The sequence below is a fragment of the Fukomys damarensis genome, unplaced genomic scaffold (genome assembly GCF_012274545.1).
Source record: "Fukomys damarensis isolate Sample0158 unplaced genomic scaffold, DMR_v1.0_HiC HiC_scaffold_17, whole genome shotgun sequence".
Taxonomy (NCBI): domain Eukaryota; kingdom Metazoa; phylum Chordata; class Mammalia; order Rodentia; family Bathyergidae; genus Fukomys; species Fukomys damarensis.
The window spans coordinates 2,451,782-2,475,134 of NW_022900929.1; the positions used below are offsets into that span (position 1 = coordinate 2,451,782).

At 43.4% G+C, this 23,353-nt stretch overlaps 2 protein-coding genes across 2 annotated transcripts in view; both read right to left on the reverse strand.

The window, feature by feature from the left end:
* Positions 1-19,624: 19,624 nt before the first annotated feature.
* On the reverse strand, positions 19,625-21,350 carry Fam220a (family with sequence similarity 220 member A). Its single transcript, XM_010642765.3, has one exon. The coding sequence runs from the start codon at positions 21,326-21,328 to the stop codon at positions 20,564-20,566; it is 765 nt and encodes a 254-aa protein (XP_010641067.2). The 5' UTR covers positions 21,329-21,350; the 3' UTR covers positions 19,625-20,563.
* The window catches only part of LOC104875307 (small integral membrane protein 10-like protein 2A), a 17,085-nt gene continuing 15,055 nt past the window's right edge, over positions 21,324-23,353 (reverse strand). Inside the window, exon 2 of the mRNA XM_010642764.2 lies at positions 21,324-21,409. Coding sequence (XP_010641066.1) covers positions 21,389-21,409 — 21 coding nt within the window. The 3' untranslated portion in view covers positions 21,324-21,388. The remainder of the gene's footprint in view (positions 21,410-23,353) is intronic.

Genomic DNA, 23,353 nt, shown 5'->3' on the forward strand with positions numbered 1-23,353 from the left:
ATATTGAATAAGAGTATGACAGTGGAATTCTTGTCTTGTTCCTGATTTTAGAGTGAAAGCTTTCAGTTTTTGTCCATTTAGCATGATTTTGGCTGTTGGTTTGTCATAGATGTCTTTTACCAGATTGAAACAAAGTCCATCTATACCAATTTTCTTTAGGGTTTTTATAATGAAAGGGTGTTGGACTTTGTCAAATGTTTTTCTACATCTATTGAAATGACCCTATGGTTTTTGTCATTGGCTCTATTAATATGATGTATTACATTTATTGATTTGCATATGCTGGACCATCCCTGGGATGAATCCTACTTGGTCATGATGTATAATCTTGATGATTTGCTGTATTCTGTTTTCCAGTGTCTTATTGATGATTTTTGCTTCTATATCCATTAGGGAGATGAGCCTGTAGTTCTCTTTAGGGTGAATCTTTCTCTGGCTTTGGTATCAAGGTAATCCTTGCTTCCAGGAATGAATTTGGGAGTATTGCTTCCCCTTCAATTTCATTAAAGAGTCTGAGAAGTAGCAGCATTAGGCCTTCTCTAATTTTCTTGTAGAATTCAGCAGTGACTTTGTCAGGGTCTGGGCTTCTCTTTGTTGGTAGGTTTTTAATTATATCTTCAATTTCATTGACTAATATTGGCGTTTTTAGAATTTTTATATCTTCTTGATTTGTTTTTGGTAATTCATATGGTATCTAGGAATCTGTCCATTTCTTCTACATTTTTCATCTTATTAGAATACAGGTTCTCAGACCAGGGATTTAGCTCATGCTTAAGTGTCTTCTCATTTTCTATTTTATTTTTTTAGGTTCATTCCCAGGTTGATGCTTGTAAAGTGCTTATGGCAAGTAGCTTTATTGCTAGTATTTAGAACCCTTAGGAAATAACTACTTCTGAGAGATCTCTTCCAGGTATAGCTGGCTTTTGGGTTTTGAGTCTGTTCCAATATCCTACCTCTTAGGCTGGGGATGTAGTTCAGTGGCACTGAGCCTGCCTGGCAAGTGCAATGCCCTGAGTTCAATTCCCAGAACTGAAAAAAATCCTATCTCTTCATTTATTTATTGGGGATGAGAAGTTGCTGCCTACTTGGCCCAGCCCCTGGTTCTTTGGCACTGGCCTATAGCATTATTTATGACCCTTAGGCAATCTCAGTCTTAGGATACTAGGAAGAACAACTGTTACAATTATGTCACCTTGACTAAAGTAGTACAATCTGCAATAACAACAGCATGAAATACAGCCTAGAAAATGACAATCTGTGGTAACTATTGATTTACTACCTTTAACCATGTGAACTAAATTTGTGGTTATACAACAAAAATCTAAAACAAACCAGAAAATTATATACAGTAAAAAATGCCCACAATATGGCTATTTTACCTTTGGGGAGAAAATTTAAAAGCAGTTAGGGGGAAAATATAGAAAAATAGAAGAAGAGGGAGAGATTAGAAGCAAGGTTGGAGTACAAAGGAAAACTGCACAAACTGTAGAAAGCTGATGAAGAAGACGGGAGAGAAGGAAGAAATATAAACAATAATAGAATAGAAGAAAAAAAACCCAAAACAACAATAGAACAGAACAACAACAAAAAACTAGAAAGAATGTTCACACTCATAAAAACAAGAACAAACAATCAAGAGAAAAGAAAATAATTGGCCAGGGATTTAGCTCAGTGGCGCCAGGCCTGACTCAAGAAAAAAGAAAATAAAACAAAAACAAAAACAAGAAAATTAAAAAGAGAAGAAAATGCCCACTTCACGGCATGTCTCTGCTGTCACTGGTAGACAGAGCCCAGACCTGTGTTGATTAATCCCAGCAAGCCAGCTGTAGACAGCATGGTAGTGGGTGATCTCAGCAAGTCTGTACCTTGAGTTCCACTTTAGTTCAGGCTGGTTTCTGGATGTGAACCCAGTTGGTTCAACCTGCCACATTCTATGTGCCTCCTGCTAGCTTGAACTTGGCTCCTAGACCTTCTCCTGACTTGAACTCAGCTCTTCCTCATCCTGACATTGGAGCTGCTAGATGTAGCCAGCTTGCAGCTGCTCTGAGTTCTGAACTCAGTTGGCCTCTCTCCAAGATGGCTACGAGCCAATTGCCCTCTCCTGGGGCTGTCTGAACCTAAACAACTTACCAGCCACTGCAGTCCACTGCATCCACTGCTCCATACCACTGGTGCATCTCTCCAGGAGGCCTCTGAATTTGCTAGTAGTCACTATGTGCCTGCAGATTCAAGCCAGCCCTCTCACAAACACAGTGAGTCAGGGCTTGGGGAAAAAGTGCCACTTGCTACCTCCTTCTTCATTGAGGTCTCTCACCTCAATTTTCTCATGGGCTTCAATTTTTGCTTTACATCCTTATTAGATCCTGGGGACCCACTTCCCTCATTCTTCTCTTTCTCACATTGCTATATTCATTCAATCCAGTGCCTAAACACTTAACCTTGGAGAGGCTATTTCTCTGCTGTTCACCACTCTGCCATCTTCCTGGAAGTCCTTTTTGGTCTTTTGAGACAAGGTCTCACTATGTAGTTTAGGCTGGCCTTGAACTCACTATGGAGCCCAGGCTGGCCTCAAACTTACTGCCTCAGCCTCCCCAGTTGCTAAGATTGCAGGCAGGTGCCACCACAGCTGGCTACTTTCTATCTTTATGAATGTGACTACTTTAAGGACTTCATAGAAGTGGAGTCATACAGTTATTTGTTCTCCTGTGTCTGGCCAATTTTCACTTAGCAATGCTTTTAAGAGCAGGCATTTGTTTTCTAAATTAAAGAAAAAAAACAACTTCATAAATTTCCCCATACACTGGAGGTGGTCTTAGCCAATTTCCCTGATTCTTCTATTACTGAAGGAAAACCTTAATAATCCCTCTAGCTTCACTTGTTCTTAGGTGACTTAAGGTCACTAATTTTGGCAGTTACACAGCTGGTTAATACATGATTAGTCTCCCACTAGCCTTGCTATAGATAACACTTCTGCTATGTGAGCTGCGATGATAATGGTTGCCAAGGCTACTTTTCAGGTACTTGAAGCCACTTTTGCTGAAAATACTGACTTACTTGGCCTACAAATGTTTGATGAGTGACTGGAATGGAATAAAAATGCCTGGTATCTCTGTTTTAATATTGTGTCTGTCTCCTTTGCTGCCTTAATCTTTGGGTCAGAGCCTACTCAGCTCTGCAGGAAGAATGTTGATCATTTGAGAAATGTTTTGTCTAAAAATATAATATATGGTTAACCTAGCCAGGCATGGTGGCACACACCTATAATCCCAGCACTCTGGGAAGCAGCGGCAGGAGGATTGCAAGTTCAAGCCCAGTTTGGGCAATTTAATGACTTAGTGAGACTTTGTCTCAAAATAAAAAGCAAAGGCGGGCTGGGGATTTAGCTCAGTGATGCTGCCACCTGCCTCATAAGCACAAGATCCTGAGTTTGATCCCAGTACGAAAAAAAATTTAAAAGGGCTGGGCATGTAGCTCAGTGTGAAGGCCCTGGAGAGGAGAGGAGAGCAGAGCAGAGCAGAGCAGAGCAAAGTCAGCCAATCTGGGCTAGATTTACCTAGCCTCTTTCTCTCCTCTAATTCAAAGCTAAAGACATCTCTAGCCACCATGATCAGAAACACCAAGGCAAGAAAGGAATGAAAAGTGATGGCACCTGAGTTCCTGGACAATCTCCATCAATTCCAAGAAAAGATCTGAGTTTTCCTTCCTCATTACTCCCATTTATGAACAAAGTTCCCTCTTCTCCATTCTTTGACCAATGAATAAAGCTTCTCTTTCTCCCCTACAAGTCATTTTTTCCATAGGATGAGCTTCCTGACCTGGGTTCAGAATCATGTTTATTTGTGACTTTTTCTCCTCCACTGCTTGGGATCAAACCTAGGGTCACTGTATTCCTGAGCTACCTCACTAGCTATTTAAAGTTTTTTAAATTTTTGTTTTATTTTGTTCTTTGTACCAGGTATCAAACTCAGGACCTTGCACATGCAAGGCAGGCAGCAGCACCACTGAGCTAAATCCCCAGACCTTAAGTTTTATTTTTTAAGACAAAGTCTCACTAAGTTGCTCTGGCTGGGTTTAAACTTCTGATCCTCCTACCTCAACCTTTCTCAGTGCTGGGATTACAGGTGTGCGCCCCTGTGCCTGGCTTTACTCATTACCTTTGAAGACAAAGCCAAACTCTGGGCCTATGGCCACTGGGGCTGAGGAAGCTGAGCCCTACTCCCCTAAAACTGTAGGCAAAGCTTGGGGCTGGATAATTCCAAAGACACAAAAGTGAATCAAACAACTGGATGTGATGGCACATACCTGTAATCCTAGCACTGGAGAGGCTGAGGCCGAAGAACTGCCGTGAGCTTGAGGACAGCATGAGTTACAGTACAGTGAGTTCAAGACCAGCCTGAACTACATAGCAAGACCCTGTCTTAAAAAAAAAAGAAGTGGCCCAAACCTACTGAGTTAAACCAGCTGATATATAGCATTCACCCAGGATAAGTTGCAAGACTAATTGTTTTGTTTTGTTTTATGGTAGTGGGGATTGAGCTCAGGACTTCTGCACATGCCAGGACAATGTCCTACCACTGAGCTATACCTCCAGCTCATTAGAAGATCAACTTAAATCAGAGGGATATAGTTTGCGGTTAAGTATATGCCATTTATCATTGATGAGGGTTAGGGTTATGATTTTAAAAAATAAAAAAAAATCGCAGTTCCAGTGGGGAATTCACAATTCACAGATGTCTATCACAATCCTGGGTTTCCTTTCCATCCCTCCCTCACCCGAGAAACTCACAGAGAGTAGCATGTCGCCTGTGTTTCCCAGATTTGAGCTATTGAACTACTGGCTATTTTTGCTAATCTTCTGGATTAGTCTTTAAAACAGTGAGAGAAACACCGCCTCAAAAAGGAAATGTTTCTGTCTTAGAACTTGTTCTCAGTTGAAAATAGTCATGACTGGTTAAAAAATAAATAGCACTACATAAGCAACCAATGAGTTACCTCAAAACTGGTCCTCAGGCTAAAAATAATGTCTCCACAAATAATAAAGCCTAGGCCCAGTGCCACACACCAGAGCCCACAGAGCCTTCCAGAGATGAGGACATTCTGGGATGAAGGGCAGATCTGCTCCTGGCTCAGTTTGGTCTGCTGTAAGGATTGAAGCTGATGTGGACAGGCACACCACTCTGAACTTCACCTTGTACCCCATGGACATGTTCGATTATGGGCAAGTCAAAATTAAATTGCAGGGTTTATGAGAGTCACACAGTGGTTGAAAGTTTACCTCGCATGCAGGAGGCCCCCAGGTTCTATCCCTAGCACCAATGAATGAAGAATGAATGACAGAACAAAACCAACAAAAAAGGTGGATGTGTTGCATACGCCTATTATCTCAGCACTCTGGGAAGCTGAGGCAGGAGGATTGCAAGTTGGAACCCAGCCTGGACAACTCCGGGAGACCCCATCTCAAAATAAAAATCTAACAAGGGGATACTCACCCACACACACGAAAACACCCAACCATCCCACCAAACAAAAAAACTCCTGATACTGAGATTTATCCCTGTGGTTGCAAAAGCTGGAGAGAACTTTATAAAGCCTGGGTAGCAGTGACCTAAAATGTATGGTGTTATTGTCAGGATGGCAGCTCCCCTGGGAGTAGGGTGCTAGGAAGGGTGGCAATTCTGCACGTGCAGGCCTGCGCCTGCAGGATGTTTAGCTTCCCCAGCTCTTACTCCCTAAATGCTGACACCATCCCCGACACTCAGTGAACCGGAAACACCACAGTATTTCCAAATGCCCTGGGATTGGCGCAGCCATCCCCACCAAGAGCTGGCCTTGTGCAGTGCCATTCCGGGCCCTGTGCCACCGTCTCTCCCTCGGACTGACTACTGCGTGCAGACCCAGCTACACTTCACAGCTGGATTGAGATATAATCCACACACTACAAAATCCATCCATTTAAAGTGCACAGGCCAGTGGCTTTCACGGGGTTGTGCAAACAACAACAACCCATTTCAGAGCATTTTCATCACCTCCAAAAGAAACCCTGGACCTCTTAGTCACATCCCCTCTGTCCTTCCCACCCCACCCTGGGCCCTGGAGATCATGAACTCTCTCTCTCTCTCTCTCTCTCTCTCTCTCTCTCTGCAGGCTTGAACCCAGAGATTCACACCTGCTAGGTAAGCACTGAGCTACACTCCCAGTGCCTCTTCACTGCATTTTTATCGTCCAGTACTAGATATTAAATCAGGGTCCTTGTACCAAGCCACCTCCCAAGTTCTTTTTATTTTATGTTATATTATTATTTTAAGATAGGGCCTTGTCTGATCACTAAGATGCCCAAGCTGGGCGCAAATTTTCTACCCTTTTGCCTCAGCCCCCCAGAGTGCTGGGATTACAGATGTGTACTATACCTGTCTTTCTTTTACTTTCTCTCTCTCTCTCTTTCTTTCTCTTTCCTTCTTTCTTTGCCAACTATACCAAATTTCTGTATACTAGGGGCTTAAACAACAAACTTATTTCTCACAGTTTTAGGGGTGGGAAGTCCAAGAGTAGGGTCCCAGCATGGTCCAGCTCTGGCTAGGGTTCTCCTCCTGGCTCTCAGATGGCTGTCTTCTCATCATATCCACACCTTGCAGGGAACAGAACCAGCTCTCTCTTGTCTTTTCTCAAAAGGGCTCTGCCTTGACAATCAAACCACTGCTCAAAGACCATCACACAGGGGGTAGGTTTCAACACATGAATAATTGGGAGTTATACATTTAGTCCATTAAACCAAATAATATTATATTGTATGGTTATACTACATCTTGTTATTGATGTACATTGTAGTTTCCTCTTTTTTTGTCGGGGGGGAGTGGTACTGGGTACTGAATTTCAACCCAGGGCCTTCACACTGAGCTACATCCCCAGCAGATTTTTAGGCCCAGTCTCTGTAAGTCACTAAGTTGCCCAGATTGGTCTCAAACTTGCTGTCTTTCTGCCTCAGACTTCCAGAGTGCTGGGATTACAGGTGTGTCACCATGCACAACAGAAATGTTTTTAATTCTCTTAAGAATAGGAGGGAAATGGCTATGTCATATGGTAAATCTTATGCTGAACTATTTGAGAAATTGCCAAACTGTTTGCCATGCAGCTGCACCGTTTTGCTGAGGGTTCCAATTTCTCCACTTCCTCTCCAACACTTATTATGTCTCTGATTACAGCCAGCCTCGTGGACATGATTTGCATGTCCCTGGTGACTATCTCTTCTCTTCCCATGAGCTGGTTCCAGATTTGCCTGTATGTTGTTCTGCATTCCTACTGAAAAAGCAGATGACTACAGCAATCTAGACTTCCGCTCCCTGAGAGCTTTGCATACATACAAACTTCGTTCCTCAAAGTTACAGATGGAAATAAAACTAACTCAGTCCAGCATCCATGACAATGATGTCACTCCATCCTCCCAGTCTTTGCAACAAGTCTGGGAGGGAGATGGTAGAGTCTGGATTTTGAAAATAAGAAAACTATGGTCAGTCAGGCATGGTGGTGCATACCTGTCATTCCAGCACTAAGGGAGGCTAAAGCAGGAGGGTTGTGAGTTGAAGCCCTGCCAGGGGAAACTTACTGAGACACTGTCTCAAAATTGAAAAAGGGTTGGGGAGGTAGCTCTTGTGATGGCCTGGGGTTCCATCTCCAGTACCATAAAAAAGACAATAAAACAAAAACCTATGGTTAGACCATTTCATTACCTGCTGGTGAGCAGTCAGCTGAAACTCACCCCCCAAGACTGTGGACTGTTTTTCTTTGTGATCCTCCCCCATAGGCCTCTGCGGCAAGAAGGTAGGCACAGATGGTCTTGGCTTTGGTGTGGCAACTCCTGTGTTATGGTTTGGTTGTGGTTTGGCCCTGAGGGTCCTGTGTGGGAGGCTGGGTCTCTGGCGACATTCCTGGTGGGTGGTGGAGCGTTTAAGAGGTGGTACCTCGTGGAAGGTCCTTGGGTCATGAAAGGGTCCTTCAGGTACCCTGTCCTTCAAGAGCCAGAGAGCTCTGAGATGGCAGCCACAGGCCTTTAGACACTGCAATCAGTGAACGTCACAGTGAGGCTTCGTCTGTTCCAGCTGCTGCAACTAAATGTCACAGACTATGAGTCTGAAGAAAGACATCTACTTCTTAGTTCTGGTGCTTCAAATTCCAGGGTCAAAGGGCTGGCTGACTCAAGGCCTCTGTGAGGGCCTCTTTCTGACTTGCAGATGTCTTTCTTCTTTCTGGGTCATCACACCGCAGAGAGCCTGAGCAAGTCGGAGCCTCTCCCTCCACCCAGAAGGCTACCAAGCCCATCCTCGGGCCCCACCCCCAGAGCCCCATCAAAACCTAGTTAGCCCCCCAAGACCCCACCTCTAAGTACCTTCGCTTGGGGGTCAGGGTTTCAATACATCAACTTGGGAGATACAAATGTTTGCTTCATAACAGAGAGTGATGCTGCTGGGCATGGTGGTGCATGTCTGTAATCCCGGTGCTCAGGAAGCTGAGACAGGAAGATCACTGCCTTCCTGGGCTACATAGTCAGTTTGAGCCAAGCCTGGACTACAGAGTGAGACCCTATCTAAAAAAACAAAAACAGAACAATTAAAAACAGAGTGACAGTCTATAAATAGGGAAACAGTGGGAAGAGGGCAGAGGAGCCGGTCCACAGGAAGTGAGAGGGAAAGGGAGGGGGAGAGAGAGAGAGAGAGAGGGAGGGAGGGAGGAGGAGAAGCAGAGGGAGAGGGAGAGGGAGACAGAGGAGATGGACACAGAGACAGAGACTGAAAAGTGTCTTTCTATAACCAAGTCAGAAAGGAAGCCTGGGGCCATGGAGCACTTCATCACAAGACAGCACATTTATTACCTCCTTAACTTCTTTATCCTGAGAAAATGAGCACATGCTATTTCAATGCAGTTTGTCCCACAAGGGCCCATGCACTGGAAGCTTGGTCTTTAGGCTAACCATACCAGGAGGAGGTGGGACCCTCAAGAAATGGAGGTGGGTGTCTGTGAGTCACTTAGGTTCTGATCTCAGGAGGGATTAAAGTAGCCTCTAGGAGAGGGTTGTGTTGTTGTTGTTGCTTTAAAGAGAGGGTTATTATAAAAATCCGAGACTGAATTGGCCACAATCATGCACGCCTGTAATCCCAGCACTCTGGGACGCTGAAGGAGGAGGATCAAAAGTTTGAGCGCAGCCTAGGCAACTTAGTGATTTAGTAAGATCCTGTCTCAAAGTTTTAAAAGGGCTACGGACGTGGCTCAGTGCTTAGGTCCTGGGTCCCATCTCCAGTACCACAAAAAAGTCTCTGGCTTTCTATACGGAGATGTCACCACTGGTCCCTGCAGGTGTTGTCACCATTGTCACCTGCTATGATGGGACACGACCTAGATGACTCTCACCAGAACCAGGTCAATGCCAGTGAAGCTCCGGAACTATGAACTACAGAAACCTTTTTCTTCCATGTAGCTTGCCTCACATTTTTTTTATAGTAACAAAAGCTGGCTAAATTACACAAAAACCTACCATTTCGCAGGACTGTGGACCAAATCCAGGGGTGTTCTACCACTGAGTCACAGGCCAACCTCCTCCTTTTATATTCTGGGACAGGATCTTGGCAAGTTTTCCTGGTGGGACATGAATTTGTAATCCTGCTACCTCAGCCTCCCTCAGTGCTAGGGACACAGGCATGTTCCACTGCAGTCCACTAAAATCTGTTTTTAAGTAAGTATCAGTGGAGAGGCACTAAAGCACTTCCACACTGTTGTTCTGAACACGTTTGTGTGTTCAAATGGGAACTCCACACCCATTAACCACTAACTCCGTTATTCCCACGTTTCTTCTTCCTTACTAGTTCCTGTCCTTTTTCTCTTCATAATAATTAAAATGAGGCCTTTAACCAGATGAGCACTTACATACTATCGGCGGGAATTGTATCTGCTCTGAAAGGCGGAGCCCAGTGAATTATGATTGGTGCTGCCAGTTTGGATAAATAGGAAAAACAGACCATATCTCCCAAAAGGTGGAAAAGGGGAAAAGGTGGGGGGGCAGTTAAGACAGGCACGGTGGTCTATGAGGCAGGAGGATCACAAGTTCAGGCCCAGCTTGGGTAACTTAGTGACATCTTGTCTCAAAATAAGAAATTTTAAAAAGGACTGAGGATACAGCTCAGTGTGATGGCCCTGGGTTCAATTCCTAGGATGACTGAAACAAAGGGGAGGGGCGTCTGTTCCCAAGGGAGGCCAGGGACCCCCCCCCCAAGGAGCCAGACTGTCTGTCTACACTGAAGCCTCCAGAAAAAGCAGCGGGGGCTCCAGTTTCCCCAGGCAGCAAAGCAGAGGTGTGGAACGGTCCCCCATCATCACTGCCTACAATAGCTTCATTTTCACTCTAAGCCTTCCCAATAATTTGCTGTTCAATTTGGCAGAAAAACACCCATTTAACAGCAAATCCAATTAACATGGATTTTCCCTGTTTGTCATTTTAAGAGCATGGGTTTTACTTACAGTAGAATTTAAAATGAATTACTTCAAGCAGCAAAGCAAAACCCAACTCTTACTTTCCAGCCGTTTCCACATTTCATTTGTTTTACACAGTTGGGTCATAGTGGTAAGATTTTTCCTTGGGCTCAGAATCAAAGAGGAGGGAAAGCTACTGAGGCCACAGCCACAAAGTGGGCTAGGTGACAGTTATGGGGCCATTAGGACCACTGTGGCTGCTGAGCAAGGCAGGTGACAACTCTGGACTCCTACTAGTCTGTCTGCACACACAGGGCAGAGATGAATGCTGGGTATATCTGTGACCAGGACAGTGTGGGGTGTCTGAGCTGATGTGCCAAAAGGACAAGGGGCTCCGGGACCCCAGTGCCCACCAGGTAGGGAGGGGAGATTGCACCTCTCCACTCTGGTGCTACATCTCCCATGCTTTTCAATAACCTCAGCTCCTGGTATGGGCCTGGCCAGCACATGGTAGCTCCTCTTTCTGTGAGCCAGTGAGCCAAAGCCAAAACAGGGCTCCTGAGAGAGAAGGCTCCACACGAACAGCCGGAAGTACTGCAGCCAGCAGGGGTCTGAGGGTCACTTCCAATCCCCAGACCACACAACAGCAGGATCACAACAGCTGGAGGGTAGGCACACCTCCCAGACCTGTGGGTGCTGAGGTCAACTGCTGTCTCATGCATCTGCTTTTCTGCAGAGTCTGGCACACAGTCACAGTGAGAGACATCCTCCGGAAAACCAAAATCACCGGAGAGAAGTCCCAGCCCTGACCTGCCTGCCTCGGTCTGTGTACAATTCTCACTCGCACAAAGTCACCTTGCCAAATGTTGTCACATACTCTAATCGTTTCAAGGAAATGAGTGTGTCTCCCCAGTGAGACAACATCTCTGTTTTATGAGCCCTATGGAGCCCAGTTCAGTGTCTGAGTGGACAGGAAGCATCATTATTAATATTTGTCTGTACTTTGTTTATGAAGCAGAAGCACTCAAGAGCATCCAACTCTAGCCAGCCAGCTTGACTTTTTCTTTGGCAGTACTGGGGATGCAGCCTGAGGCCTGTGTACTGAGCTACCTCCACAGCCCTTATGACAGGGTCTCACTAAGATACTAAATTACTTAGACAAGGGCTTAAATTTGCCAATCCTCCTGCCTCGGCCTCCCTGAGTGCCAGTATTACAGGTGTGCACCAACACCCACTGCTCACCTAATTTCTTTTGCAGAACAGTGAAAGAGCATGCTCTGTTTTCAAGCCTAAAAAAGCATCACCTAGGGTGGAGAAGGAATACTCTGCCCAGTGCATCTCCAGGAAACTTCACAGGCCTAGGAAGAAGGCATTCACTTCCTGCCTGTGACTGTAAGACACACTATATCACAGGGTGAGTAAGTTCCAAATACTATTTTTGGAGAAAGAGGCAACGTTGGAGGCAACAAAGAGGAGGCCAAGTCCAGTCCAGATCTGGAAGGCACCCAAGGGCTCCTCAGCAAGGCCGCAGTTCCAGGCAGACTGATGCTTCCAAAGACCCCAGGCCTCAGGCATCTGCTGTCACTTCCGGAGGCCCCCAGTGGCTCTGGAGAGGGGACAGCACAGAATGTTCTCACAGACCATCACAAGTTCAATGAGCTGTCTCATCACCAGAGGCAAGGCCAAGCTTTCAGCCTGAGTGTGTTTCCTGGGGTGTGTGCAGAATGAATCTACTCTCGTCTCCAACAAGGCCCATGCTCCTGCTATCAGCCACCGAAGATGGAGAGACGCAGGAGCTGGGATGACTCAGTGTTAGAGCTCCTGCTGGCCATGCACAAGGCCCCAGCACTTTAAAAAAATGCATATCTAGAAGAGGTAAAATTGCCCCGAGTATGTCGAGCCGAGGTCAACCTGTTGTCCAAGAGAGCCTGCTGTTCCAATGAGAGTTTCACTACCTGTACTCGCACTAAGCTGTAGCTGCCAGCAGCAGCTACTGGACTTTTGAAACATGACTAATGTGAGAGAGGAACTAAACTGTTTTATTTATTATTTTTTATTTGTTGTTTTTTGTGGTACTGAGGATTGAACCCATGGCCTTTGCACTGAGTTATATCCCTAGCCCTTTAAAAAATAATTTTTAAAATTTGCTCACTGGCCAGGTGTGGTAGTGCGTGCCTATAATCCCAGCACTCTGGGAGGTTGAGGCAGGAGGATCGTAGCGAGTTCGAGGTCAGCCTGAGCTACATAGCAAGACCTTGCCTCAAAAATAAATAAATAAAATAAAACAAAATTTGCCCTCTAATTTGCTAAATTGCCCAAGCTGGGCTCCAAATTATGATCCTCCTGCCTCAGCCCCACAGGGTCTGGGATTATAGATGTGCACCACGCCCAGCTGAGGAACTAAATCCCCACCACCACTAGGGATTGAACTCAGGACCTTGTGCTTGTGAGGCAGGCGCAGCACCACTAAACTACATCCCTGGCCCCTAAGGAAATGAATTTTAATTTTAAATTTCACGTAATTTAGATGTAAGCTGTTTTACTCAGTAAATATATACAGCCTTTACTTGTCAATTTTTAAAAATTAACATAAAATTTAAGAAGTTGCATGGGTTTAAAAGCTACTGTCGTAGCCACAATGGGCTATTAAGATGGTCAGGTCTGTGATGGCAGAAGAGATGTTCTTATGTCACTCTTGTCAATTTCTTTTTAATAAAACTATTTTAAATGAGCAGTAAATATGGAGAGAGCCACGAGAATGAAGGTATGAGCATTATATAAGGGCTGGGGCCATGGCTCAGTAGTAGAGCACTGGCCTAGCTTGTGCCCAGGCCTGAGTTCAATCTGTGGTACCACCAAAGTAAATCAAATTAAAAAGGACATGAACTTTAAACAGGAAAGTCACCAAAGGTCACCAACCTATCCTATATTTTAGTAGGAAGTAGAAGAGAGAAGCTCAAAGTTTCCAAACATAACGATACAGGGATGGAAATGTACACACATAAGATAGAAGCTCAACAGCATAATGACTGTGTGTCTGTGTGGTACCTTTACAGTGAGCTACTCCCCAGCCCACTTTTTATTTTTTGTTTTGAGATAGAGTCTTCCTAAGTTGCGAGGTGGTCCAGGCTGTGCTTAAACTCTTGATCCTCCTGCCTCAGCCTCTCAAAGTGCTGGGATTGCAGGCATGTGCTACCACAAACTGGCAAGATATGAGTTCTATAATAAACTCATAACAAGTTGTAATCTTAAAAATATATGAGAGGAATTTGAATACTACAGATGAGACCTAAACAAGAGAGAGGGAGTACTACTTTAGTGTTTTTTCCACAACAGAAACATCTAATGAAAACAAAACCCAGAGTTTATTCAAACAAGCTGCTTTATTGTAGGAAGTCCTACATGGTAACTCAAGACATGTATAAGACATTAAATAGTTTGGAAGCTATTTATATATGCTCTATTACCCTAATATATTTAAAAATTTCCCTGACAGATCTTTTATACAAATGCATCAGAAAGAGCAGTAATTCACTGATGTTATGGAACACAGCAGTTCCCAGTCTTGTAAAGGATTCCTATACTTTAGGAATAGTTCATTATAAGCCACAAAAGAAACATAAAGTTGTGATTTCTGTAATGAAAAATCAATTTGTTCTCTATGCCAAACTTCCCTTAACAGGTCTCCAGATGGCTCTCATACAAAGAGGGGGTACAGGAGGAGCTCACTGTGGCCCCCTGAATCATCACCAGCCTCCACCATTCTAAAAGGACCTGTGTTAGCTGAGGCTCATAGCACTGGGGAGCCGTACATATCCTTGGGCAAAAAGGAAAACAATAATCAACCCACCCTGAACGCTACTGTTCTTGTGTATGTGGTCTAACAATGTGGTGTCTTACTGAAAGCCACTTAAAAATGCGTTTAAACAGTTGGGTGTGGTGATGCACGCCTGTAATCCTACACTCTGGGAAGCTGAGGCAGGAGCACTGCAAATGCAAGCCCAGCTAGGGCAATTTAGCAATTTAGTGAGAATCTGTCTGAAAATAAAAAAAGAGTCGGGATGCAGTTCAATGTGAAGGTCCTTGGTTCAATCCCCAGTACTGCAAAATAAATAAATGAGTAAATAAATAAATAAACAGGACGAACTGTGGTATAGCTGAGTTGTGAAGCACTTGCTCAGCATGCACAAAGCCCTGGGTTTGAGCCCTGCAAAATAATCATAATAATAATGTCAAAATAAAAACAAAAAAAGGCCACATTTTATTTTTTTCCAACACAGGTATCTTTTTGTTTTAAATCACTATCCATAGGTATTGGGTGAATGAGTTATGATCTTGAAAAGTTTAACACCTTATACCCACTGAAGTTAACACACTACATTGATGTGGGTTAAATCCAGCATTTTTACATTTATAATTTGCTTAAAAACTTGAATAAACCAAAATATCTAAAAACATCAGGCCTTCCCAAAGATGGAACCTCCCTATTTGAACATGTTGTGCCCTCTTGTGGTGACAAATATGAGCTTCATACACACAGATGCAAGGGGCTGCTTTCCAACCATCCATTTCTCCCAAATTAAGTAGTTGCAGAAATAAATGTCCCACAGTAGCAACCTAATCCACTGGGGCCTGCTTCTGGGTTCACCTTCATAGGGAAGTGAAAGTGTTCCACTGAAACAAAAATTTCCTAGGTTAATAAAGGTCACTCTCTAAGGAGACTTTTAGGTATTCTTAGACACTTATAACCTCATCAGCCAATTTAATACACAATATGTAGCTGGGCACTAAGATGCATACCTATAATCCCAGTACTCTGGGAGGCTGAGGCAGGAGAATCTCAAGTTAGAGGGCAGCCTGGGCAACTTAATGACTTAGTGAGACCATCTCAAAATAAAAAAATAAATAAATAAATAAACTGGAGGGCTGGGGATTTAGCACAGTGGTTCTGCCACCTGCCTCAAAAGTGCAAGGTCCCGAGTTCAATCTCCAGTACCAAGAAAAAAAAAAAAAGGCTGGAGATGTAGCCCAGTGATACTTTGGCTCCAATCTTCAGTATCAGAAAAAAGAACAGCCAGGTATGGTGGCACATGCCTGGAATCACAGCACTCAGGAGGCTGAGGCAGGAGGCTTGCCAAGAGTTCAAGGCCAGCCTGAGCTATGTAGCAAGACTCTGTCTCAAAACAATTTAAAAAAAGGGTTTCGTTAGTCATGCCAATATCTGAATATATCCGTGCATGGGATTTAAACCCTAGACAGTGTTTAGGCAGGTGGTATAGTCTCTATGACTCTCACCTACAACAAACTTGACGGCTTCATGCTTTTTCTGGATCCTCCTTCTTCCTCCCAACAAACCAATACCAAAGCCACCATCTATTACAAATAAAAAAGAGCTAGATTCACAGGTGATCAAGTCTGTGCTGCCACCTGCCTCGCAAGGTCCCAAGTTTGATCCCCAGTACCCCCCTAAAAAAAATCAAGTCTGAAAGGTGAATCCCAACCTTCTACCACTTTTACGATTGAAAGACTGACTCATTCATTGTTCCTAACACAAGGCTGACAGAAAAATATGTCAGTTTTGGTGTAATATTCACCGTATAAATTAAGCAGGTCTTTTTAAAAAGGGGAAAGGATGAACTGGGTATGGTGGCCCATACCTATAATTCTGGGGGCTGAGGCAGGAGGATGGTGTTCAAGCCCAGCCTGGGCCACTTAGCAATTTAGCAAGATCCTGATTCAAAATAAAATTAAAAAGTGCTGGGGATGTACCTGATTGTGAAGGGCCTAGGTTCATCCCCAGTATGACCAAAAAAGGAGTTGGGGTCTGAGTCTGATCTCCCAGACCTCTTAAGAGACAGTCTGACAAGTTCAAGGAATAAAGAGAAACATAAAAATATATAATGTATTCAATTCAAATCCACACTATTTACATGGGACCAAAGGGAGGTATCTGGTTAAGAATCCCTCACATAGGAAAGAGAAGGTGAAATTCCAAATGTACCAACTGTTATGTGAGTCTGTGTGTGGTACTAGGGAAGGAACCCAAGGCCTCCTACATACTGGGTGAGGGCTCTCCAACTGAATGAGCTACATACATCCCCACCCTTTCAATTTGAAACAGCGTCTCCCTAAGTCACTAGGTTGTCCAGACAGGGCTCAAATTTGGCAATCTTTCTGACTCAGTCTCCCAACTGAGGATCACACAAGTGCACCACACCTGGCTATTATTTATTTTCTGAAAACAGAGTCAGAACTCTTAGTAGGCAAACAAGAGAAGGGAAAACAGGTTAAGTCCTCTCCCCTCAACAAACCGAAAGCATTAAACGGTTATTTGGAGAATTCCATGCTGTGGTATACTGCGGTGAGACCCAGATAACTTCTGCAAATACGCACCTAAACATTTTGGGGGGAGGGCTGAGAATGGACTCCAGCCTTTATGCCTACTAAGCACACACTCTACTGCTTACGTATATCATGAAACAATTTTTTAAAATAACTACAATCTACTCAAAAACAATCAAAGCTAGGGGTATGATACACACCTATAATCCCAGCACTCTGAGAGGTTGAGGCAGGAGGATCTTGGCAAGTCCAGACCCAGCCTCAGCAAGTCAGTTTAGTGAGATCTTGTCTTAAAATAAACCAAAAAGGGGGCTAGGGATATAGCTTAGTGCAAAAGCCCTGGGTTTAATTTCAAGTAGAAGAAAAAGTCTTCCTGTGCTCCATGAAAGCAGTACTATTTATTTAAGAAAAAGGACAAGTTCATCTTATGAAGTTTACCTTTTTTAAGAAAGCACTTAGGAAATAATCGTTTCCAAGTTTTTCATTTTACAAATACTATACAGCTCTCAATGAACAGTGTAGATTTGAGTTAAGGAAAACAGATGTCTCTTTAATTGGTTTTATCAGTTTGGTTCCCCCCACCAGTACTGGGAATTGAACCCATGGACTTTTCACTGAGATATATACCTAGCCCTTGTATTTTTTTTGACAGGGTCTTGCTAAGTTGAGGCTGGGCTTGAATTTGGGATTTTCCTGCCTGAGCCTCCCAGAATGCTGGAATTATAGGCATGCACCACCCATCCCAGCATCAGTTATGAAAAATGATGGGGCAAAAATATAATCTGGAAGCAAAGAGGAGTCAAATGAAAGCAGCTTTTAACTCATGTGTAACATTAGACCTTAGGCTTCTCGTGTTTTGCTGTACAGATGATCACAGACCACTTGGCAATATAGAAAAGGAGTTCTGTGTTCATAAACAAGTTTTTGTTTTTGGTAGCAGGGATCAAACTTGGGTCCTTGTGCTTGTGAGGCAAGCGGCAGAATCAGAGCTAAATCCCTGGCCCCATGGATCCTATTTTCTTTCTGCTCGGAAAGTTTAAAAGAACTTACCACAACTGGGGATGTAGCTCAGCAGTGCCTCACCTCCCTGGCAAGTGCAAGGTCCTAAGTTTGATTTCTGGTACTGAGATAAATAAATAAATAAATAAATAAATAAATAAATAAATAAATAAATAAATAAAAAAAACTCACCAATTACCAATGAAATACATAGAAAGAATTCTACAGTACATTTCTCATTCTGTATCAAAATACAGCAAAGTCTTTTTTTTATAGTCCATGTTTGTTGAACATGATTAGGACATTTATCATGGGGAGTTTGCACATCTGTATAGCACACTAAATACAAGTTTCTTAATTTACTTTTTATTCACACCAGGTTTGTAACTTCCAAAATTATTTCAAGGCTTCATCATTCAGTACAATGTCCAAGAAAAAAAGGATATCATGATTTCCAAATGTGATAACCAACTTTGTATTATGCATTGTTTCTAAATTTAAAATGAGCATACTGTTCAACATTTAAGAGAATGGTAGAAAGCATATAAATTTAAGAACTGTTCTTTTTAAGTGAGTGACTTCCTTTATAATTCAATTAAGGATATTTATCTGAAGATCTTTTGTGTAATGACCCAGGGTCTTGCTATGTAGCCCAGGCTGGCCTCAGATTTGCTGCAATCCTTTTGCCTCAGCCTCCCAAGTGCTCAGATTATAGGCGTGCACCACTACACCCAGTTTAAAATACCTTTTCATAGTGATCATGTCAAAAATAAATATGTGCCTTTTTTTTGCAATCTCAAAACTTTATTGGCACATTTAGCATCCGTTTCTCCCTAGAACTTTTTACAAGAGAGGACATCTTTAGACAGGAAACCAGCCCAACAACAAAGGGAAAATCTGTCTCAAACTCTATCAGCACAAAACAATTGTGAAGAAAAAGCGTGAACTTCCCCTCAAGATCACCTGTAGGAAACACACACATTCTTCTAAAATAATGGTATAAAAACGTTTTACATTTCCTGGCATTTGGTACAAGAGAATTCTGTACTTTTTTTTAGCAATGAGTTGAACATTTATATACTGTACTTGCAACTTACAAAAGAAATAAAATAGTTCACAAGTCATGGAAACTTCCATCCCAAAAGGGGAAGAAAGGTAAAAGAAGCGCTTGACAAGAAACCAGTTCCCATTTTAAAACATGTGTGTCCCCATCTCATTTCATAACCCACTAGTGATCCCGGAAGGGAGGTTGCTCAGTCGGGATGGTGTCATCTGGCAGCGTTGGAGGCAGCTGTTTTGCAAGCCCCCACCCCAGCATAGCACATGCCTTGACTTCACCCTTGTCTTCAACTAGGAGGAAAGTCAGCGTTCTCCAATCTAGCCTTCCATTTGGCTTGGTTTGGTTTTCCGAGACTGGGTCCCACGCTGTACTTGGATGGCCTCGAACTCATAATGTAGCTCAGACTATGCTTGGCACATTGTTTTTCAAGCTCTGCTTCTGGTCTCTATGGCAGCAACCCACTTTGCCTGGTGCTAAAAGATGTGTAAGTAAGCCAGGCACAGGTGTGCACAACTGTAATCCCAGTACTTTGGGATTACAGGAGGATTAAAAGTTCGAGTCCTACCTGGGCAACACAGAAAGACTCTGACTCAAAAAAAAAAAAAAAAAAAAAGGCTAGGGATGTAGCTCAGTGTGAAGACCCTGGATTCAATCCTCTATCACACACACACACACACACACACACACACACAGAATACTAGAAGATGACATTAATAAAAATACAAGAACGAAGAGTACACATGTTAAAATAAGACATTTATTATGCTAAAGAACAGACTTTATTCTCCATTTTCCCAAAACACTAAAATAGTACACAGCATAGTAATTTAACACACAATACAAACTGATATAAGCAATCATTCCCAAAATGACTATTTTAAGCTTCACTTTGGGAGTCCTTAAAAAGTTACTCTTAAGTGACCTTTATTTAAGTTATCAACAAACAAGTTACTTCAGAAAAGTCTTAGTGTAAAACAGACCTCAAATCCTTGGCTCTGGGATTTTGTACAGGAAAATACTTCATTTGCCTCTATATCTGAGCTACAGCAGAATCAAGCTCCTTTTTCTTAGGGTAACACTGCTAGGATCCTAGTTTGAGAAGATTATTCTAAATTCAATATTGCAACTTTCACCATAGGGCCTCCATTGAAACTGCATTTCAAGTAGAAAGAAAGGAGTGTGAGAAATCAAATTTTGCTGCAAACCAAAATTATTCTACAAAATGCAGAAATAGTAACAGCTCACCACGTACTCAGCAAGGCTTCATAAAAGTACAGCAGGTAAACTTTACGAGTATCCACTTCCATTTGGTGACAGGACAGCTAAAGAGACAGACAATGTCTGGGACAATAGCCCTTTGGATTGGGAATTGGAGACAAAGAACTTCATAGTAAGCCAAGTTTCTAGCTGATATTATACTGGATATATTAATAATCTCCTGAAAGGGTTCCCAATTCTGTTGTCTTTTAAGCACAATTTAAAACGTTCTCAACAATTTCTTTCTGCATTACCTAGCTTTTAGTGAGCTTATACTTTATAAAGTTTGTCTAGCCATACAAACCAAAGCAGGAACTGAATGGCTGCTCTGTTTGCATCCAGACTTAATGCAAAAAAGTTATTCTAAGACAACTTTTAAAATTAAGCTACTATTTTTATTGTTTTGCTTGTACCTTAATTATGGCCTACAGGATTTGCTAATTTCAAAGGTCATAGAGCCAACAACCCCAGTGTTATCTGCAGACCACTGGAGGTACAATTTATACTTGAAAGCATGTTCCTGTATTCTATTGTGTGCTCTGAGAGCACAGGCTTTAGGTGGTCAAGGTGCTCACATCTTGTCTGATCCCTATGGAAGCCTTGAGGATGGGTATGCAGCATCTCAGACAGCAGCAGGGGACACAGGCAGGACAGTACTAACACAGAGCCTGGCCCCTTCGGAGGAGCACTTAGCGGGTCACCCTTGGAAACTCCTGCTTCCCGCAGTTGCATGTGGCCCAGCCATGCTGACGCACAGGGCTCTCCACTGCAGCACTGTCCTCTGTGGCTGTCCGCAACTCCAGGGCCTCCTCCTGGCCAGTCCCTCTGCAAAGCTGCCCTGGCATAGTGGGACAGTGCAGCAAGGCACTCTCCTACAGGGACAGATGCAGAGACGGGGGACAGATGCACAGCCTTGCTGGGAACCATTGCCAGGGCTGACTTTCTTCCCAAGGATCCCTTCCAGTATAGAAACGCCTTGTCACTGGTAGGAAGCATGAGGCCAGCTTCCGCTTTCCAGGACAGCACTTCACTTTGTGTGTTTCCATCTCTGTCTCCCATAGGCGCGTTCAGCGGGGAAGGGGAATCTGCAGGGCAAAGGCTCCCCTTTGGTGCACTCCTCTTAAGGCTGTGCAGCAGTCTGTCCTGGTCCTCTCCTCCCTTCTCTTTTGCTTTGGCTGTGCAGGTGTCGAGGGTCCCTCTTCTTCTGTCCCTCATGCTTCGTGTCCTTTGTGGTGGTGAGCCCAGGGTGATGCCTCTGGCAGGAGGGGATGGCCTTCAGTGGATCTCAATATGAACCTGGAAAAGAGAACAAATTAAACTCTGCAGCAAAGAGGGGTCATAAGTCTGGACACGCTGGGAATCTCTACCAAGGGTTTCTAGGTTATGATAGAGGACAGAATAGAGGACAACCCGGATCATATCTACTTATTAGAGCTGGTAACAAAAAGAACAGATATGCAGTATTTCCTAAAAATAAAAGCAAAATAGAGGTTGTGGCTCTGCGATATGGGGCCTGCCCTAAGGTCCTGAGTTCATTTCGATCCAAAACCACACATACAAACAAAAGGCATAAGAACTCACACTTGGGGCCGGGATTTAGTTCAGTGGTGCTGGCACCTGCCTTTTAAGTGCAAGGTCCTGAGTTTGATTCCCAGCACCAAAAACAAAAACAAAAACAAAAAACCTCACACTTTTTGCACAATATGACTTTAAGCCAGGCATGGTGGCACACATCTGTAATTCTAGCTCTTTAGAAGGCTAAGCCAGAAGGATTGCAAGTTTAAGCCCAGCTTGAGCAACTTAGCAAGACTCTGTCCCAAAAGAAAAAAGAAAAAAGGGTTGAGGGAGGATATAGCTCAGTGAGAAGAACCTGGGTTCAATCCCCAGTGTGTGTGTTGGCGGGGTGGCAGTGGTGGGTGGCAGCAGCTTCCCTTTAAATGAACATAATCAGAGGGCCTTAACCAAATTGTTCTATTTAGAAATGATTCTTGCCAGCATTTGTTACTGGTTTTCTTGTTTGTTTGTTTTTTTTGAGACAGGGTCTCACTATGTAGTTGAAACTGACCTGGAACTCACTGTGTAGCCCACACTGGTCTCAAACTCACAGTGATCCTCCTGCCTCAACCTACTGAGTGCTGGGATTACAGGAGTGCGCCACCACGCCCGGCTGTTATTGTTTTTGATATCAGCCATTCTTTCTGGAGTAAGGTGGAATCTCAGCGTTGTTTTCATTTGCATCTCTCAAATGACCAGTGATGTTGAACATTTTTTCATATGTTTATCTGCTGCTTTTACTTCATCAGATAAATATCTATTCATTTCAGATGCTTATTTTTGGACTGGGTCTTTAAATTTGGGGCATCTGATTTTTCTTTTTTTGGTACCTGGGATCGAACTCAGGCCCTTGCGCTTGTGAGGCCGGCAGTGGAACCACTGAGCTAAATCCCCAGCCCTGTATATTCTAAATAGTAGGTGTTTGTCTAGGAACAGGTGGTAAAAAAATTTTTTCCCGCACACTGTGGGTTGTCTCTTCACTTTGTTGGTGGTTTCTCTTGCCATGCAGAAGTTTTTCAGTAAGATGAGCTCCCTTTTCCACTGTTGCTCGGAGTGTAGACTGGGTAACCACTGTGGAAATCAGTGTGAAGATTCCTCATAAACTTCCCTTATCATAAATAAGATCCGGGATGGGGATTTAGCTCAGTAGCGCCCCATCAGCCTCATAAGGGCAAGGTCCTGAGTTTGATCCTCATGGTATGGGGGAAACACAAAAAACTAGGATTAGAAGTCCCATTTGATCCAGCTATTCTCTTGTTGGATGCCTTCCCAAAATAATTAAAAACATCACACCACAGTGATATATGAACACCCAGGTTTATAGTGGCACAGTTTGTAACAGCTAAATGTTGGAAACAGCCCAAATGCCCATCAATTGGTGACTGGATAAAGAAGATGTGGCCAGGAATTTAGCTCAGTGGTGCCGCCACCTGCCTTGCAAGCACAAGGTCCCGGAGTTGGATTTCCAGTACCAACAAAACAAAACAACAACAAAAAAAACACAAAAAACCAAACCCCAAAACAAAAAAACCCCCAAAGATGTGGGGTTTTTCTATTTTTTTGTTTTGTTGTGGTACAGGGATTGAACTTGGGCTCTTAAGTTTGCGAGGCAGGTGCCTGAACCACTGAGTTAAATCCCTGGGCCCAGATGTATGTATGTATGTATGTATGTGTATATATATATAT